Source organism: Pelodiscus sinensis, chromosome 32 (assembly GCF_052426305.1).
Source record: "Pelodiscus sinensis isolate ZL-2025 chromosome 32, ASM5242630v1, whole genome shotgun sequence".
Classification (NCBI taxonomy): Eukaryota; Metazoa; Chordata; order Testudines; family Trionychidae; genus Pelodiscus; species Pelodiscus sinensis.
The window spans coordinates 1,092,237-1,109,120 of NC_143083.1; the positions used below are offsets into that span (position 1 = coordinate 1,092,237).

The 16,884-nt window shown below is 45.9% G+C and overlaps 1 protein-coding gene across 1 annotated transcript in view; it reads right to left on the bottom strand.

The window, feature by feature from the left end:
- Positions 1–12,402: 12,402 nt before the first annotated feature.
- The window catches only part of LOC102445895 (excitatory amino acid transporter 5-like), a 65,296-nt gene continuing 60,814 nt past the window's right edge, over positions 12,403–16,884 (bottom strand). Inside the window, exons 10-11 of the mRNA XM_006122442.5 lie at positions 13,424–13,523; positions 12,403–13,313 (exon numbers count right to left, since the gene is read on the bottom strand). Of these exons, the coding sequence (XP_006122504.3) occupies positions 13,176–13,313; positions 13,424–13,523 (238 nt within the window). The 3' untranslated portion in view covers positions 12,403–13,175. The remainder of the gene's footprint in view (positions 13,314–13,423; positions 13,524–16,884) is intronic.

Consider the following 16,884-nt stretch of genomic DNA (forward strand, 5'->3'; position numbering starts at 1 on the left):
CTCCTGTGTTTTATTGCAGTGGAAGCTCTTCATGTGACACGAGAATGATACATAAAGAGTCTTAATGGCATTTGTACATTGACTTCCCATACAAGGCACTGTTCAGATTTCTATAAATCTATAGTTTCAGAGGGGGAGCCGAATTAGTTTGTAACGAAGAAACTTAAAAAAGAACAAATAGTCTAGGGGGAGCAAGTGGCGCAAGCGACCGTTTGGGCTCCGCAGTCCCCCAAGTGAGAGGCAGGAGGGGGAGGAGAAGAGAAAGAGAGAGACAGAGAGAGAGGCAGGAGGTGGAGGAGAGCTGAGAGAGAGAGAGAGAGAGAGGGAGAAGCAGCAGGAGGAGGGGAGAGAGAGAGAGACGGAGCGAGAGACCAGAGGCTCAGGAGAGAAGATTGAGATAGAAAGGGAATAGGACATGGAGGAGAGACCTGAAAATCCCGTTTTATGACGGGCTAATTGGCTAGTCATAGATATAGTAGCCCAATGTCTGTGACTCTGTAACACTGAAACGCTGGCTGTTCCCTCTGAGTGGTGCTCTTGCCTCCCGCTGTGGCACTTGGCTGACTTCTGCACCGCTCAGCCGGGCCACTGTGCAGGAGCAAGTGGTGCAAGCGGCCGTTTGGGCCCCGTGCTCCCTATGCAGCACCCCCCAGGGGGTGGGGCCTGGACGAGTGTGCATCTCTGATGTCAGGAAAGGGTGCCGGATTCAAAAGGAGGAAAGCAGAGCAGACACAGAGGACACGGAAGAGACAGAGAGGAGAACGGAGGAGGCGGAGGACAGCGAGAGAGATAGTGAGAGATGCAGCAGGAAGAGAAGAGAAACACAGAGTGAGAGGCAGGAGGGGGAAAAGAGATGGAGAGAGAGGCAGGCGAGAGCTGAGAGAGAGAGAGAGAGAGGGCGAGGCAGTAGGAGGAGAAGAGAGAGAGAGGCCATTTGCGCTCCTTGCTCCCACGCGGCGGCCCGACTGAGCAGCGCAGAAGTCAGCCAAGCTCCACGGCGGGAGGCGAAGGGGGGTAAGGAGGTGACGTACACGCCCAGGGGGTGGGGCCTGGACGAGTGTGCATCCCTGATGGAGAGCAGAGAGAGAGTGAGAGGCAGGAGGGGGAGAAGAAAAAGAGAGAGATGGAGAGAGAGGCAGAAGGTGGAGGAGAGCTGAGAGAGAGAGGGGGGGAGGCAGGAGGAGGAGGAGAGGGAGAGAGAGACAGAGCGAGAGACCAGAGGCTCAGGAAAGAAGACCGACATGGAAGAGAGACCTGAAAATCCCGTCTTATGGTGGGTTGATTGGCTAGTAACAAAATGTTTTTAAAGTACATCAGAAGCAGGAAACCCGCTAAACAGCCAGTGGGGCACCTGGACGATCAAGATACAAAAGGAGCACTTACAGATGATAAAGTCATTGTGGAGAAACTACATCAATTCTTGGCTTCAGTCTTCACGGCTGAGGATGTTAGGGAGATTCCCAAACCTGACCCATCCTTTTTAGGTGACAAATCTGAGGAACGAGGTGTACCGGTAGTTCAGAATAGGAAGCCTAATCCGAACTACCTAATTCGTGACGCATGTAGCCACGGGCACGGAGTCCGAACTAGCGGACATTTAAAAATGGCGGCACCCGGCAATATGCAATGGAGCCTGGGAAATTCAAATCCCGGGCTTCATTTGCAACTCCGGTTGCCTACATTAACCACCCTAGTTCGAACTAGGGTGGTAGCGTAGACATACCCTGAGAGATTAGTAAGATATGATTTCCCTTTACAGAGATCATGTTGACTTTTGCTCAACAAATTATGTTCTTCTATGTGTCTGAATTTTATTCTTTATTATTGTTTCAATTCATTTGCCCAATAAAGATGTTAGACTTACTGGTCTGTAATTGCTGGGTAGCTGATTTACTTCTGGCAGCAGGCACTGCTCCACTCCTGCTCCAAACCCTCCCGCCGTGGTACTGGGAAACCGTTATGCTCTTCTTTATACAGGAGATAAGCAATCACCCCCTACACTGGAGGAGAAGCCCTGTACCCCCAAGGCTGGGAAGTCTGCTGCCACCACTGTGAATAGGAAATGTAGGGTAGTGGTGGTCGGAGACTCTCTTCTGAGGGGGACAGAGGTGCCCATATGTCTCCCTGACATTTCATCTCGGGAGGTATGCTGTCTGCTGGGGGCCCGTATCCAAGATGTTATGGAGGCATTGTTGAGGATTATCCGGCCCCATGCTACTCATCCATGTGGGCACTAATAATACTGTGAGGTGTGACACTGAGCAGATCAAGAGTGACTACAGGGCTCTGGGAGTACGGGTGAAGGAGTTTGGAGCGCAGGTGGTATTCTCTTCGATCCTTCCTGTCGAAGATAGGGGCCCGGGCCGAGACAGGTGCATCCTGGAGGTGAATGCCTGGCTGTGAAGATGGTGTCGCCAGGAGGGCTTTGGCTTCCTCGACCATGGGATACTATTCCAGGAAGGACTGCTAAGCAGGGATGGCATCCACCTTTCTAGGAGGGGGAAGACCCTATTTGGATACAGAATGGCTAACCAAGTGAGGAGGGCTTTAAACTAGGTTCGATGGGGACAGGTGACCAAAGCCCACAGGTAAGTGGAGATCATGGAGACCTGGGAGATGGGTTGGAAATGGGAGGGAGCATGGGCTACAATGGCAGAGAGAAAGGAGGGTCAGGGCAAAACTGGGAGGCAAGGTCAAATCAGGATCTTAGATGCCTATATACAAATGTGAGAAGTATGGGAAATAAGCAGGAAGAACTGGAAGTGCTAATAAGTAAATACAATTATGACGTTGGCACCACAGAAACTTGGTAGGATAATACACGATTGAAATGTTTGTATGGAAGGGTACAGCTTGCTCAGGAAGGACAGACAGGGAAAAAAGGGAGGAGGTGTTGCCTTATACATTAAAAATGTATACTCTTGGAGGGAGGTGGAGGTGGGCATAGAAGACGGAAATGTTGAGAATCTCTGGGATAGGCTAAAAGGGATTAAAAACAAAGGTGATGTCATATTAGGAGACTACTACAGGCCACCTACTCAGGTGGAAGAGGCTTTTTTTAAACAACTTACAAAATCATCCAAAGCCCAAGATTTGGTGGTGATGGGGGACTTCAACTATTCAGATATATGTTGGGAAAATAACACTGCAGGGCACAGACTGTCGAATAAGTTCTTGGACTGCATTGGAGACAACTTTTTATTTCAGAAGGTTGAAAAAGTTACCGGGGGGAAGCTGTTCTAGATTTGATCCTAACAAAAAGGGAGGAACTGGTTGAGAGTTTGAAAGTAGAAGGCAGCTTGGGTGAAAGTGATCATGAAATCATAGAGTTCACAATTCTAAGAAAGGGTAGAAGGGAGAACAGCAAAATAGAGACAATGGATTTCAGGAAGGCGGATTTTGGTAAGCTCAGAGAGCTGATAGGTAAGGTCCCATGGGAATTGAGACTGAGGGAAAAAACAACTGAGGAGAGTTGGCAGTTTTTCAAAGGGACATTATTAAGGGCCCAAAAGCAAGCTATTCTGATGTGTCGGAAAGATAGAAAATACGGCAAAAGACCAGCTTGGCTTAACCACAAGATCTTGCATGATCTAAAAATAAAAAAGGAGTCATATAAAAAATGGAAAGTAGGACAAATTACAAAGGATGAATATAGGCAAACAGCACAGGAATGCAGGGGCAAGATTAGAAAGGCAAAGGCACAGAATGAGATCAAACTAGCCACGGGAATAAAGGGAAACAAGAAGACTTTTTATGAATACATTAGAAGCAAGAGAAAGAACAAGGAGAGGGTAGGCCCACTGGTCAGTGAGGAGGGAGAAACAGTAACAGGAAACTTGGAAATGGCAGAGTTGCTCAATGACTTCTTTGTTTCGGTCTTCACCGAGAAGTCTGTAGGAATGCCTAACATAGTGAATGCTAGTGGGAAGGGGGTAGTTTTAGAAGGTAAAATAAAAAAGAACAAGTCAAAAATCACCTAGAAAAGTTAGATGTCTGCAAGTCACCAGGGCCTGATGAAATGCATCCTAGAATACTCAAGGAGCTGATAAAGGAGGTATCTGAGCCTCTAGCTATCATCTTTGGAAAATCATAGGAGACAGGAGAGATTCCAGAAGACTGGGAAAGGGCAAATATAGTGCCCATTTATAAAAAGGGAAACAAGAACAACCCAGGAAACTACAGACCAGTTAGTTTAACTTCTGTGCCAGGGAAGATAATGGAGCAAGTAATTAAAGAAATCATCTGTAAATACTTGGAAAGTGGCAAGGTGATAGGGAACAGCCAGCATGGATTTGTAAAGAACAAATCATGTCAAACCAATCTGATATCCTATCAAAGAAAGCTAACAAGTCTTGTGGATAAGGGAGAAGCGGTAGATGTGGTATACCTAGACTTTAGTAAGGCATTTGATACGGTCTCGCATGATATTCTTATCAATAAACTAGGTAAATACAACGTAGATTGGGCTACTATAAGGTGGGTGCATAACTGGCTGGATAACCGTACTCAGAGAGTAATTATTAATGGTTCACAATCCTGCTGGAAAACTCTGCCGTTGCCTGGTCCCAAGTCCAGGATGTGAAAGGAGGAGGGTTGTACGTCGGGCTAGCAATCCACTACGTAAAAAACTCTTGCTACAGAAATGTCAACGAAAACTTTAGAAAGCCATCAAAGGGGTGATCAGCTGAGGATCAAGGCAGCAACGCCTAGCATGACAAGCAGAGATGAAAGCCGAAAGGAAGTTTCTGCTCCGATACATTCCCTAGCGAAACCCAAGCAACAAGAGAGAGTGGCAGCATGGAACGTAAGAACCATGTATGAGACCGGGAAAACAGCATAGGTGGTGAGAGAAATGTCCAGGTACAAGATCAATATTTTGGGCATTAGTGAAATGAGATGGACTGACTCAGGGATGCTAACACTTGGTTCAGGGGAGACTGTCTGTTACTCTGGAAGGTCAGATGCACAGCATCAAGAAGGGGTTGGCATCATCATGGATATTCAGGCCAAAAAGAGCCTTCTGGGATGGGAACAAGTCAACTCTCGCATCATCAGAGCAAGATTCTTTTCCAGCTACGCCAAAACCACCATTATTCAATGCTATGCACTCACCGAACAAGCTACAGAGGAGGAGAAGGACTTATTCTATAGCAACCTGCAAGAGCAGATAGACAAGACACCTCGCCACAACGTTTTGATCGTAATGGAGGATCTGAATGCAAGTCAGGTCGGATAATGAAGGCTACGAATCCTGCATGGGCCCAGAGGGTGTCGGCGAAAGAAACGATAATGGACAGCATTTTGTAGATTTGTGCCTGGAGAATGGTCTGGTGATAGGAGGCACTGTTTTTCAACATAAGACAATACATAAGTTGACCTGGATATCTCCAGATAGAAGGACTTGTAACCAAATTGATCACATTGCTATCAACCAGAAGTGGAGAAGATCCATGAGAGATGTCCGAGCACTGAGAGGAGCAGATGCCAACAGCGAACATCATCTTCTTCTTTGCAAGCTGCAGCTCAAGCTGAAACGGCTGAAAAGGACAGACAGACAGACTGGTGGACAGCTCTTTGACTCCAGTAGACTAAAACATCTAACAGTGAAGATCCAGTTCACTCTAGAGCTGTCCAACAGATTCAGCCTGCTCGAAGACCTGATAGCAGATGATATTAATATCCACTGTGAGGAGATCCAGAAGGTATACCTGGAAACCAGCAAGACTGTACTGGGGTACAAGAAGAAACAGAGAAGGGAGTGGATTTCAGATGCTACATGGCAGCTCATTAAGAACAGAAAGGCGGTAAAACAGCGCACACTTGCAGGCAGTCTACAGGGACCTAAACGTTGCTGTGAAGAGAAGTATACGAAGAGATAAGAGAGTGTATGTGGACAATATTGCCACGGAGGCCCAGTCAGCAGTAGACAGAGGTGACACTAGGACAGTGTACAAGATCACCAAGACTCTTATAGAAGACTTTACCAACAAGTCTACTGTAGTAAGAGACAAGAACTGGAAAATGCTGGTGACAGCAAAAGAACAGCTCAGCAGGTGGACGGAACACTTCAGGGAGACTCTCAGACCAGACCCAGAGGAAGAGGCTGACATTAGAAGTATGAACCTCCAAGTAGACATGGAATGTGGGGACATCAGTGAGCTGGAGACAGCAGACACTATCAAACAGACGAAGGGCAACAGAGCGCCCGGGGAAGACCAGATCACTGCTGAAATGCTTAAGGCAGACCCCAAGGCAAGCGCACAAGTTCTGAAGGGTCTCTTCAACAGGGTCTGGGAAGAAGAGAGGGTACCGGAGGCCTGGAAGAAGGGCATCATTGTGAAGTTACCCAAAAAAGGTGATCTGTCTATCTGCGGGAATTGGAGAGGCATTAATCTGCTGTCTGTGCCGGGAAAGATTTTCTGTAGAGTCCTGCTACAGAGAATGCGAAAGGGCATTGAGAAAATCATCAGGGAAGAGCAGGCTGGCTTCAGGAGTGGAAGGTCGTGCACAGACCAGATCTTCGTCCTATGCACAATAGTGGAGCAGTCAATACAGTGGAACTCTTCGCTCTACATTAACTTCATCGATTTTGAGAAGGCGTTTGATAGCATCTCTCACTCTGGAGGATTCTACAAGCATGCGGGTTCCCTGAGAAGGTCATTAACATCCTGAAGGACTTGTACGCTGAGAATCAATGCTGTGTGCGACATGAAGGACAGCAGAGTGACTGGTTTCATGTGAAGACAGGGCTGTATAATCTCACCTTTTATCTTCCTTGTGGTCATCGACTGGGTGATGCGCAGAGCCACTGAGGGCATATCAAGAGGAGTGCTATGGGGACCGACTGCTCGGCTTGAGGACTGCAACTTTGCAGATGACCTGGCGCTTCTCGCGCACGATCAGCAGGACATCCAAGAAAAGACCGACATTGTTGACTGGACAGCCAGAAGCGTTGAGCTCAGAATTCACCCTGGCAAGTCCAAAGTGATGAAACTGAGGACAACACCAATAAAACCACCATCATGGGTGAAGAGTTAGAGGAAGTAAATGACTTCAGGTATCTCGGCAGTTACATCTCGGTGGACAGCAACATCGACAAAGAGATCTCCTCTAGAATTGCCCTGGCAGCGCAAGTCTTCCAAAACCTTAACAACATTTGGAAGTCATCACTGTTTCAGACCAGGACTAAACTGAAGATCTATAGGTCGAATGTGCTCTCAGTCCTACTGTATGCCATAGAGACTTGGAGGACTAACAAGAAGATTGAGAGCAGACTCAGAGGCTTTGAAGGACGGTGCCTTCGTCATATCCTCAGAGTCCACTGGGAACAGCATGTTACCAACAAGGAAATAAGCCAACGCACTGGCATCAACAATGTTGTGGACGAGATCAAGCAGAGATGCTGGAGATGGCTGGGGCATGTCCTTCGGATGAGTGAAACGACTCCCTCATATGGCACTCAGATGGACTCCACCTGGAAAGTGTAAAAGAGGGAGGCCGTTGAGCACCTGGAGGAGGACTGTGGAGGAGGACATGAAAAGGAAGGGCACGACCTTGGAAGAAGTCAGCCAGCTTTCTGAGGACTGTGAAGGCTGGAGAAAATTCGTTGGCACCTTATGCTCCATCAGGAGCGAAGAGGACTAATAATAATAATAATAATCCTGCTGGAAAGGCATAACAAGTGGGGTTCCGCAGGGGTCTGTTTTGGGACCAGCTCTGTTCAATATCTTCATCAACGATTTAGATATTGGCATAGAAAGTATGCTTATTAAGTTTGCAGATGATACCAGGCTGGGAGGGGTTGCAACTAATCTGGAGGATAGGGTCATAATTCAAAATGACCTGGACAAATTAGAGAAATGGTCTGAGGTAAATAGGATGAAGTTTAATAAAGACAAATGCAAAGTGCTGCACTTAGGAAGGAACAATCAGTTTCATACATACAGAATGGGAAGCGACTGTCTGGGAAGGAGTATGGTAGAAAGGGATCTAGGGGTTATAGTGGACCACAAGTTGAATATGAGTCAGCAGTGCGATGCTGTTGCAAAGAAAGCAAACATGATTCTGGGATGCATTAACAGGTGTGTTGTGAGCAAGACACGAGAAGTCATTCTTCTGCTCTACTCTGCGCTAGTTAGGCCTCAACTGGAGTATTGTGTTCAGTTCTGGGCACCGCATTTCAAGGAAGATGTGGAGAAACTGGAGAGGGTCCAGAGAAGATCAACGAGAATGATTAAAGGTCTAGAGAACATGACCTATGAGGGAAGGCTGAAGGAATTGGGTTTGTCATTTAGTTTAGAAAAGATAAGATTAAGGGGGGGGGGACATGATAGCAGTTTTCAGGTATCTAAAAGGGTGTCATAAGGAGGAGGGAGAAAACTTATTCATCTTGGCCTCTGGGGATAGAACAAGAAGCAACAGGGTTAAACTACAGCAAAGGAGGTTTAGGTTGGACATTAGGAAAAAGTTCCTAACTGTCAGGGTAGTCAAACACTGGAATAAATTGCCCAGGGAGGTTGTGGAATCTCCATCTCTGGAGATATTTAAGAGTAGGTTAGATAAATGTCTATCAGGATGGTCTAGACAGTATTTGGTCCTGCCATGAGGGCAGGGGACTGGACTCAATGATCTCTTGAGGTCCCTTCCAGTCCTAGTATTCTATGAAGGGGAAAGGAGCCCAGGAGAGCTGGCAGTATTTTAAAGAAGCCTTACTGAAGGCACAGAAAAAAAAAACACCATACATAGCAAGAGAAGCAAATATGGTAGGAGACCAGACTGGCTTACCGGGGAAATCCTTGGTGAACTTAAGCACAAAAAGGGAGCTTACAAAAGTGGAAACTCGGACAGATGACTAGGAAAGGGTATAAACATATAGCTTGAGAATGCAGGGGCGTTATCAGGAAGGTGAAAGCGCAATTGGAATTGGGACTCGCAAGGGATGTGAAGGATAACAAGAAAGGTTTCTGCAGGCATGTTATAGCAAGAAAAAAGTGATCAGAGAGGGTGTGGGACCCCTACTGGATGAGGACAGTAACCTAGTGACAGATGATGTGGGGAAAGCTGAAGTACTTAATGCTTTCTTTGCCTCTGTATTCACGGACAAGGTCAGCTCCCGGACTAATGTGCTAAGTGATGCAATGTGAGATGAAGGTGGACAGCCCTTGGTGGGGAAAGAACAGGTTAGGAACTATTTTAAAAAGCTAAATATACATAAATCCATGGGTCCAGACTTAATACTATCTGAGGGTATGTCTACACTACCACCCTAGTTCGAACTAGGGTGGCTAATATAGGCAACCGAAGTTGCAAATGAAGCCTGGGATTTGAATTTCCCGGGCTTCATTTGCATCTTGCCGGGTGCCGCCATTTTTAAATCCCCGCTAGTTCGGACTCCGTGCCCACGGCTACATGCAGCACGGAGTAGGTAGTTCGGATTAGGCTTCCTAATTCCGAACTACCGTTACTCCTCGTGGAAGCCTATTCCGAACTACCTACTCCGTGCCGCCTGTAGCCGTGGGCACGGAGTCCGAACTAGCGGGGATTTAAAAATGGCGGCACCCGGCAAGATGCAAATGAAGCCCGGGAAATTCAAATCCCGGGCTTCATTTGCAACTTCGGTTGCCTATATTAGCCACCCTAGTTCGAACTAGGGTGGTAGTGTAGACATACCCTGAGGGTACTGAGGGAGTTGGCAAATGTCACTGAGGAGCCATTGGTCATTATCTTTGAAAAGTCATGGAGATTGGGAGAGATCCCGGATGACTGGAAAATGTAGTGCCCATCTTTAAGAAAGGGAAGAAGGATGATCCAGGGAACTATAGGCTGGTCAGTCTTACCTCAGTCCCTGGAAAAATCATAGAGGGGATCCTCAAGGAATCCATTTTGAGGCACTTGGAAGAGGAGAAGGTGATGAAGAATAGTCAGCATGGATTCATGAAGGACAAATCGCGCCTGACCAATCTGATTAGCTTCTATGAGGTAACTGGCTCTGCGAATATGGGAAAGTCAGTGGATGTGACATACCTTGATTTTAGCAAGGCTTTTGATATGGTCTCCCACAATATTCTTGCCAGCAAATTAAGGGAATGTGGATTGGATAAATGGACAATAAGATGGATAGAAAGCTGGCTGGAAGGTCAGGCCCAGTGGGTAGTGATCACAACAGCTCGATATCAGGATGGCGGTCAGTTTCTAGCAGAGTGCCCCAAGGTTTGGTTCTAGGACCAGTTTTGTTCAATATCTTTATTAATGACCTGGATGAGGGGATGGATTACACCCTCAGCAAGGTTGCAGATGACACTAAGCTAGGGGGAGAGGTAGATACACTTGAGGGCAGGGATAGAGTCCTGAGTGACTTAGACAAATTGGAGGATTGGGCCACAAGAAATCTGATTAGGTTCAACAAGGACAAGTGCAGAGTCCTTCACTTGGGACAGAAGAATCCCAAGCATTGGTACAGGCTGGGGACCAACTGGCTAAGTAGCAGTTCTGCAGAAAAGAACCTGGGGGGGTTACAGTGGATGAGAAGCTGGATATGAGTCAGCAGGGCGCCCTTGTAGCCAAGAAGGCTAATGGCATATTAGGTTGCAATAAGAGGAGCATTGCCAGCAGATCCAAAGATGTGATTATTCCTCTTTATTTGGCTCTGGTGAGGCCACATCTGGAGTATTGTGTCCAGTTCTGGGCCCCCAATTACAAGAAGGGTGTGGATGCACTGGAGAGGGTCCAGCGGAGGGCAACCAAAATGATTAGGGGGCTGGAGCATATGACCTATGAGGAGAGGCTGAGGGAGTTGGGTCTATTTAGTCTGCAGAAGAGAAGAGGGAAGGAGGATTTGATTGCAGCCTTCAACTTCCTTAGGGGAGGTTCCAAAGAGGATGGCGAGAGGCTGTTCTCAGTAGTGACAGATGCAGAACAAGGAGCAATGGGCTCAAGTTGTGGTGGGAGAGGTCCAGGCTGGATATTAGGAAAAACTATTTCACTAGGCGGGTGGTGAAGCACTGGGATGGGTTACCTAGGGAAGTAGTGGAGTCTCGGGTGTTTAAGTCTCAGCTTGACAAAGCCCTGGCCGGGTTGATTTAGTTGGGATTGGTCCTGCCTTGAGCACGGGGCTGGACTTGACCTCCTGAGGTCTCTTCCAGCTCTGTGATTCTATGACATGCGTCCACCCTAAACGTGACTTCTGCTAATAGCCTCATTTAATCTTGGGGCCGATTTCCTCAGTCGCCCTCATTTTCCGACAGAGCTCTGGGACATATTCAACAGTTAACCTGAGCCTCCTCTCTCAATTTCAGCTCTGAATCAATCACCACAGTTATGTTAATTTCCATAGCGCATGGACACTTACACGGTATTTTGGGATACTCGAGTATCTGGAAATAGCTATCCGTCTTCACAGTAAGCCCGTTGTTTTGGGCTCGCTACTCCAATGTCCCTGTAAACCTCATCCTAGGAGGAGTAAGGGACACTTCAGAATAGCACTGTATTTTGAAATTTGGTGCTGTGTAAAGAGTGCCAACTGATGAAATAAACTATTTTGAAATAGCATTGAAATATGATACGCAGTTTAAGCTACACATATTGGTATCATATTTCAATGCTATTTCAAAATAGTTTATCTTATTTCGAGTTACCATGCAGTGTAAACGCACCCTGAACGAGTGCTTCCTTCTAGACAATGCAAAAGAAATGAATGGGAATTTGAGGAAGGCACAGAGAGTCATTATATTATAAAAATAAAGATTGATTGAGGTGGGGGGGGGGGGGAGAGAATGACCTTCCTGCTTTTTAAATATGATTTCGTACTGTTGTGGCTCTTTTGCGTAATGAGCATTAATTTGACTTCTGATCAACTGAAGACCTAGGACAAATGTTTTAAATTATGTATTGCAAGGATGAGTGCATGGATCCATAAACCCCAGACAGTGCAGTAGTCTCTCAGGGCCAATACCCATTGAAATTAACTGGACACTTTCCATGGACTTCAAATAGTGTCAAGTCAGTCCTTTGTGGAATTCACCGAATGCTTCCGTCTAGAGAATGCAAAAGAAATTAATGGGAGTTTGAGGAAGGTAGAGGGATTTATTATATTGTAATGGTACTGATTGATTGGGGGGGGGGAAGGGGATTACCTTTCCAGAATGATATAAATTCACTCCTTTGTTTCCTCTTCTTCCACAACAACAGTCTTGCTCTATCTATTAACATCACCGTTGGAACAACATTCTGAACAGGGCCAGGTCCTCTGCTGTGAAATCAGAGGGGAGGGGATCCTTGAAGAGGAAGGGTGGTTCATAAATAAGATTCAAAGCACAGTTAGCACTGTTTAAAAAAAAAAAAAAAAAAAAAAAAAACTTCTCCATACTGACAATTGTATTTTCATGTATTTCATGTCTGCACGAGTGGTTTGCATTTAGGTTCAAATTTTTCATAAAGGAACATGATTTACAGACATTTGATTCTTGTAGTCCACTCTCAACATGAACCCATTTTGCTATTCATTCCAAAAATCTTACTGTTTAGTATCCGCATCTTTCCTATACTAGATTGAGCAGTCATTAATAGATCCAGCAATGGTTGCTGGGAGTGAAAAAAAATGGAACATTCCAAAACAACTCTGCTCCTAAAATCCGTGTGATTTTCAAAGTCCAAAGATTTAACAACAACATTTCAAAAATGTGATGGGCCAAAATGATCTGCTTAACAAACATAATGCAAATGGACACAGACTGGTAACAGAGATTGGGCAAAAGTCATTACTAGAAGGTGACAACGCTCTGCCTTGTCTCAACCCCTTTTTAAAACACCAGCTAAGATTCTCTTAAACTAGCTGTCCATCCCTCTATCCTAGAAAAAAAATTTGTGCTGAGAAACTAGTGTCATGAAATTCACTAGTGTAAAAAAAAAAAAAATTGTTGCTTTGGACTGTCAAGACAACTTCATAGATGTAGCATTTCCATCTGAAGCCACAAGCAATTGGCACTACTACTTCTGATTTAACTTCTGGGCAGTATGATTTTGCTGTTATAGTGGTCTAGAGCCTCCCAAATACCTCCATCGAAAATAATGGATTTTTCTGTCGTCTTTGTGCACAGTAAGACATATGTATACACAGAGTACAGTGGCAATGTTTTAGCACCAAAATCCTCTTCCTGGGAATGAAAATGCTGCTGTCGTTACACCTGGCAAATATTGTAATTAACTCCTGTTTGTTCAGACAATGTTTCTACAATCATTTCCATCACATGGTCTTTGGGCGGGAGAAGCAAGTTCTCTGCAGAAGAAAGCTTCTCTGTGTTGCTCATTGGATCTTGCTGAAAAAAGAAAGATATACTCTTTAATTCTGCCTCCTCACCTGACTAGTTTTTGTATTTCATTTTAACTGTGGCATGCCTCCTTTTTCTTCCCAAACGGATATACGTACTTTCTCTGGCTTTGGTGCAAAATCTTTCTGACAAACATGTGCTATGATGCCCGCAGCCAGTGCATCACCTAAGACATTGGTCATTGTCCTAAGTCGATCTCTAGAAGAAAAAAGAGAAGTGAGAGCCAGCTAGACTTGATGAAGGTGCCAGTGGTAATCGATATTGGGACGATAAATCCCATATCCCCTGCAAGAACATAAGCAAAATAAATAACCTCTTGCATTTCCATATTACCTTTTATCCAAAAGTGATCCCAAGGTATTTTAAAAATATAAACACACAGTATGCTGAATTGCTTCACTCAGCAGTGCCCTTCAGCTGTTGCTGGACTAAAATGCATCTGCTATTCAAAAGAATATGGCCAGGTCACGGACCCTCTGTGTTTTTGATTTACCAAAATGTGAATTAAAAATAGTTACAAAATCTAAAAATGTATAGGTTTTATTATAATTTTACTTCCACATAGACTTGGGTAAAAATTCTCTTAAAAAGTTAAAGCTCTTTAAAGTTAGGTCAATGTAAGACAGTCCATATAGACCTACCTATGGATGTTAACTATCGCTCCTCCTGCTGAAACTGCCCTACTAGACCAACTTAATAACAACACCTTCCCAAACAGCATAGATTCAGGGTCACTGTGGTTAGGTCCATTCAGCATCAGTATAGATGCTGTGTTATGTACATCAACTATTCTTGGCCTCCACGAGCTGTCCGACAATGTCTTCCATGACCACTCTGGTTGCCATTGTGAACTCATTGCCCAATGGTCAGGTGGACAAGAAGCTACTTTTAAAGCCCCACAAATTTTTGAACTTTTTTCCTGATTGCTTGGCTTGATAAGCACATCTAGCCTCGCTCCACTATTGTAAGTGCCCCGCTGACCATGACAGGCACCCATTGCAAATACACTCCTGCCTGGAGCACACAGGTGGTGTTGGGCCTCTAGGGGAAAAGAGGATGTCCAGGCACAACTCCACTCTAGTCACAGAAATATGGACATTATGAACAGATTGCTCAGGGACTGCTTCAGAGGGCTACAAGAAGGACCAGTAACAGTGTCTTCTGAAAGCCTAGGCGCTGTGGCAGGTATACCAGAATAGATATGGCCCAGAGTGGTCAACCTGCCACTTTGACAAAGACCTGCATGCCATCCTTGCTGGAGACCTCAGCATGACCTTGAGAGCCCTGTGGGTACTTTGGAGAAGCCCAAGTTACAGCCCCCCTGCTGTGGACAGCAAGGAGGAGCTGGACGAAGAAGGAATGTGGGGGCCTGGCAACTGGGAAATCTAGCTACACAGTAAGCCAGGACATGTTTCTGACTCCACCACAGTGCAGCCAGTGCTATAGTCCAACACAGAGAAGCTGGATGCCAGAGAACAAATCTCTGTTACATCTGCCATTTGCTTTGAAATAACTGGAGTGGAACTCCCGAGGTAGCAGGGCACACCTCTCGATCTACTATGTTTTATTGTGCCAGAAGAGGCAACAGACATGCAGAGTTGCTGGCTACTTTTCATTCCCTTCTAAAGTTAGGCTGAAGGGGCAACATGGAAGAGTTTGTTTACATGCACCAGAACATCCCCTGAAGCCTTCAAAAAGATCTCACTGAAACTTTGATGTTTGCAATCCTCTACCGAAGGTTTCTGGGTTCTCTTTGCTGCAGGAGGACATTTTACCGTGCGAGGCAGAGCTCTGCTTGTGCCCTTTGGTCCTGTGTTCTTGGCAGATTTTTAGATGCCTCAGAGGGGATCCTTCCACTGCCTCTTGTTTTTATCAGTGGCAAAGGTTCCCCACTTAATGAGCCACTTTCATCATAGGCCAGTCATAGCTTGGAGGGGAAACCCTTCTGCAGTCCCAAGGTCTCCTTTTCTCTCACGGCAGACCACCAGATATGAGGACGGTTGGGGGGAATCTGGTCCCACTCACTCCAGGTTCTGGCCAGGGCTCTAGGTAGCCTCCACTAATGGGGCTCTTGCCCCATTTCTGCAGAATAGCAGTCTCTCCCTAGGTTACTTCCCCAACCACTCCCACAGCACCTTCTCCTGGGCTACATCTACACTGCAGGCTTTTTGCCCAAGAATGGCCATTCTTGTGCAAAAGCTTGCAGAGTGCCTACACTTCACGGCTGTGTCTACACTGGGCCACTTATTCCGGAAAATCAGCCGCTTTTCCAGAATAAGCTGCGAGCTGTCTACACTGGCCCTTGAATTTCCGGAAAAGCAACGATGCTCTACTGTACAAAGTCAACTGCTATTCTGGAAAAACTATTCTGCTCCTGCTCGGGCATAAGTCCTTATTCCGGAACACTGTTCCGGAAAAGGGCCAGTGTAGACAGCCCAGTAGTCTTTCCCGGAAAAAAGCCCCGATCGCGAAAATGGCGATCGGGGCTCTTTTCCGGAAAAGCGCATCTACATTGGCCACAGACGCTTTTCCAGAAAAAATGTGCCAATGTAGACACTCCTTTTCCGGAAAAACTGAAAACGGAATAGTATTCCGTTATAAGCTGTTCCGGAAATTCATGCCAGTGTAGACACAGCCCACGTGAATTCTTGCACAAGTAAATTTACAGTAAAACATCAGAACAGAGGGCTTCTTGCACAAGAGTTATTCCTCACCCCACAAGGAATAAGCCCTCTTGCACAAGAAGGCAGTGTGGACGGGCAACTGGGATTTCTTGTCTAAAATGGCCATGAGAGCTGTCTTGTGCAAGAGAACGTCCATACTGCCATGGATGCTCTTGCACAAAACCACATGGCAGTGTGGATGCATGCTTGCACGAGAATTTGTGCAAGAACTCTTGCGCAAAACAGTTCTCGCGCAAGAAGCCTACAGTGTAGATGTAGTCCCTGGTGTCTTGGAGAAAACCTCTCCTGCTTACAACCTGTAGTTTGCTTGCATGTTCCACTGCATCTTCTACATAGGAACGGCCATACTGGGTCAGACCAAAGGTCTATCTAGCCCAGTATCCTGTCTTCCAACAGTGGCCAGCACCAGGTGCCCCAGAGAGGGTGGACCGAAGACAATGATCAAGCGATTTGTCTCCTGCCATCCCTCTCCAGCCTCTGACAAACAGAGGCCAAGGACACCATTTTATCCCCTGGCTAATAGCCTTTTATGGACCTAACCTCCATGAAATTATCTAGCTTCTCTTTAAACTCTATTATAGTCCTAGCCTTCACAGCCTCCTCTGGCAAGGAGTTCCACAGGTTGACTACACGCTGTGTGAAGAACTTTCTTTTATTCATTTTAAACCTGCTACCCATTAATTTCATTTGGTGTCCTCTAGTTCTTCTATTATGGGAACTAATAAATAACTTTTCTTTATCGGCCCTCTCCACACCACTCATGATTTTATAGACCCTATCATATCCCCCCTCAGTCTCCTCTTTTCTAAACTGAAAAGTCCCAGTCGCTTTAACCTCTCCTCATATGGGACCTGTTCCAAACCCTTAATCATTTT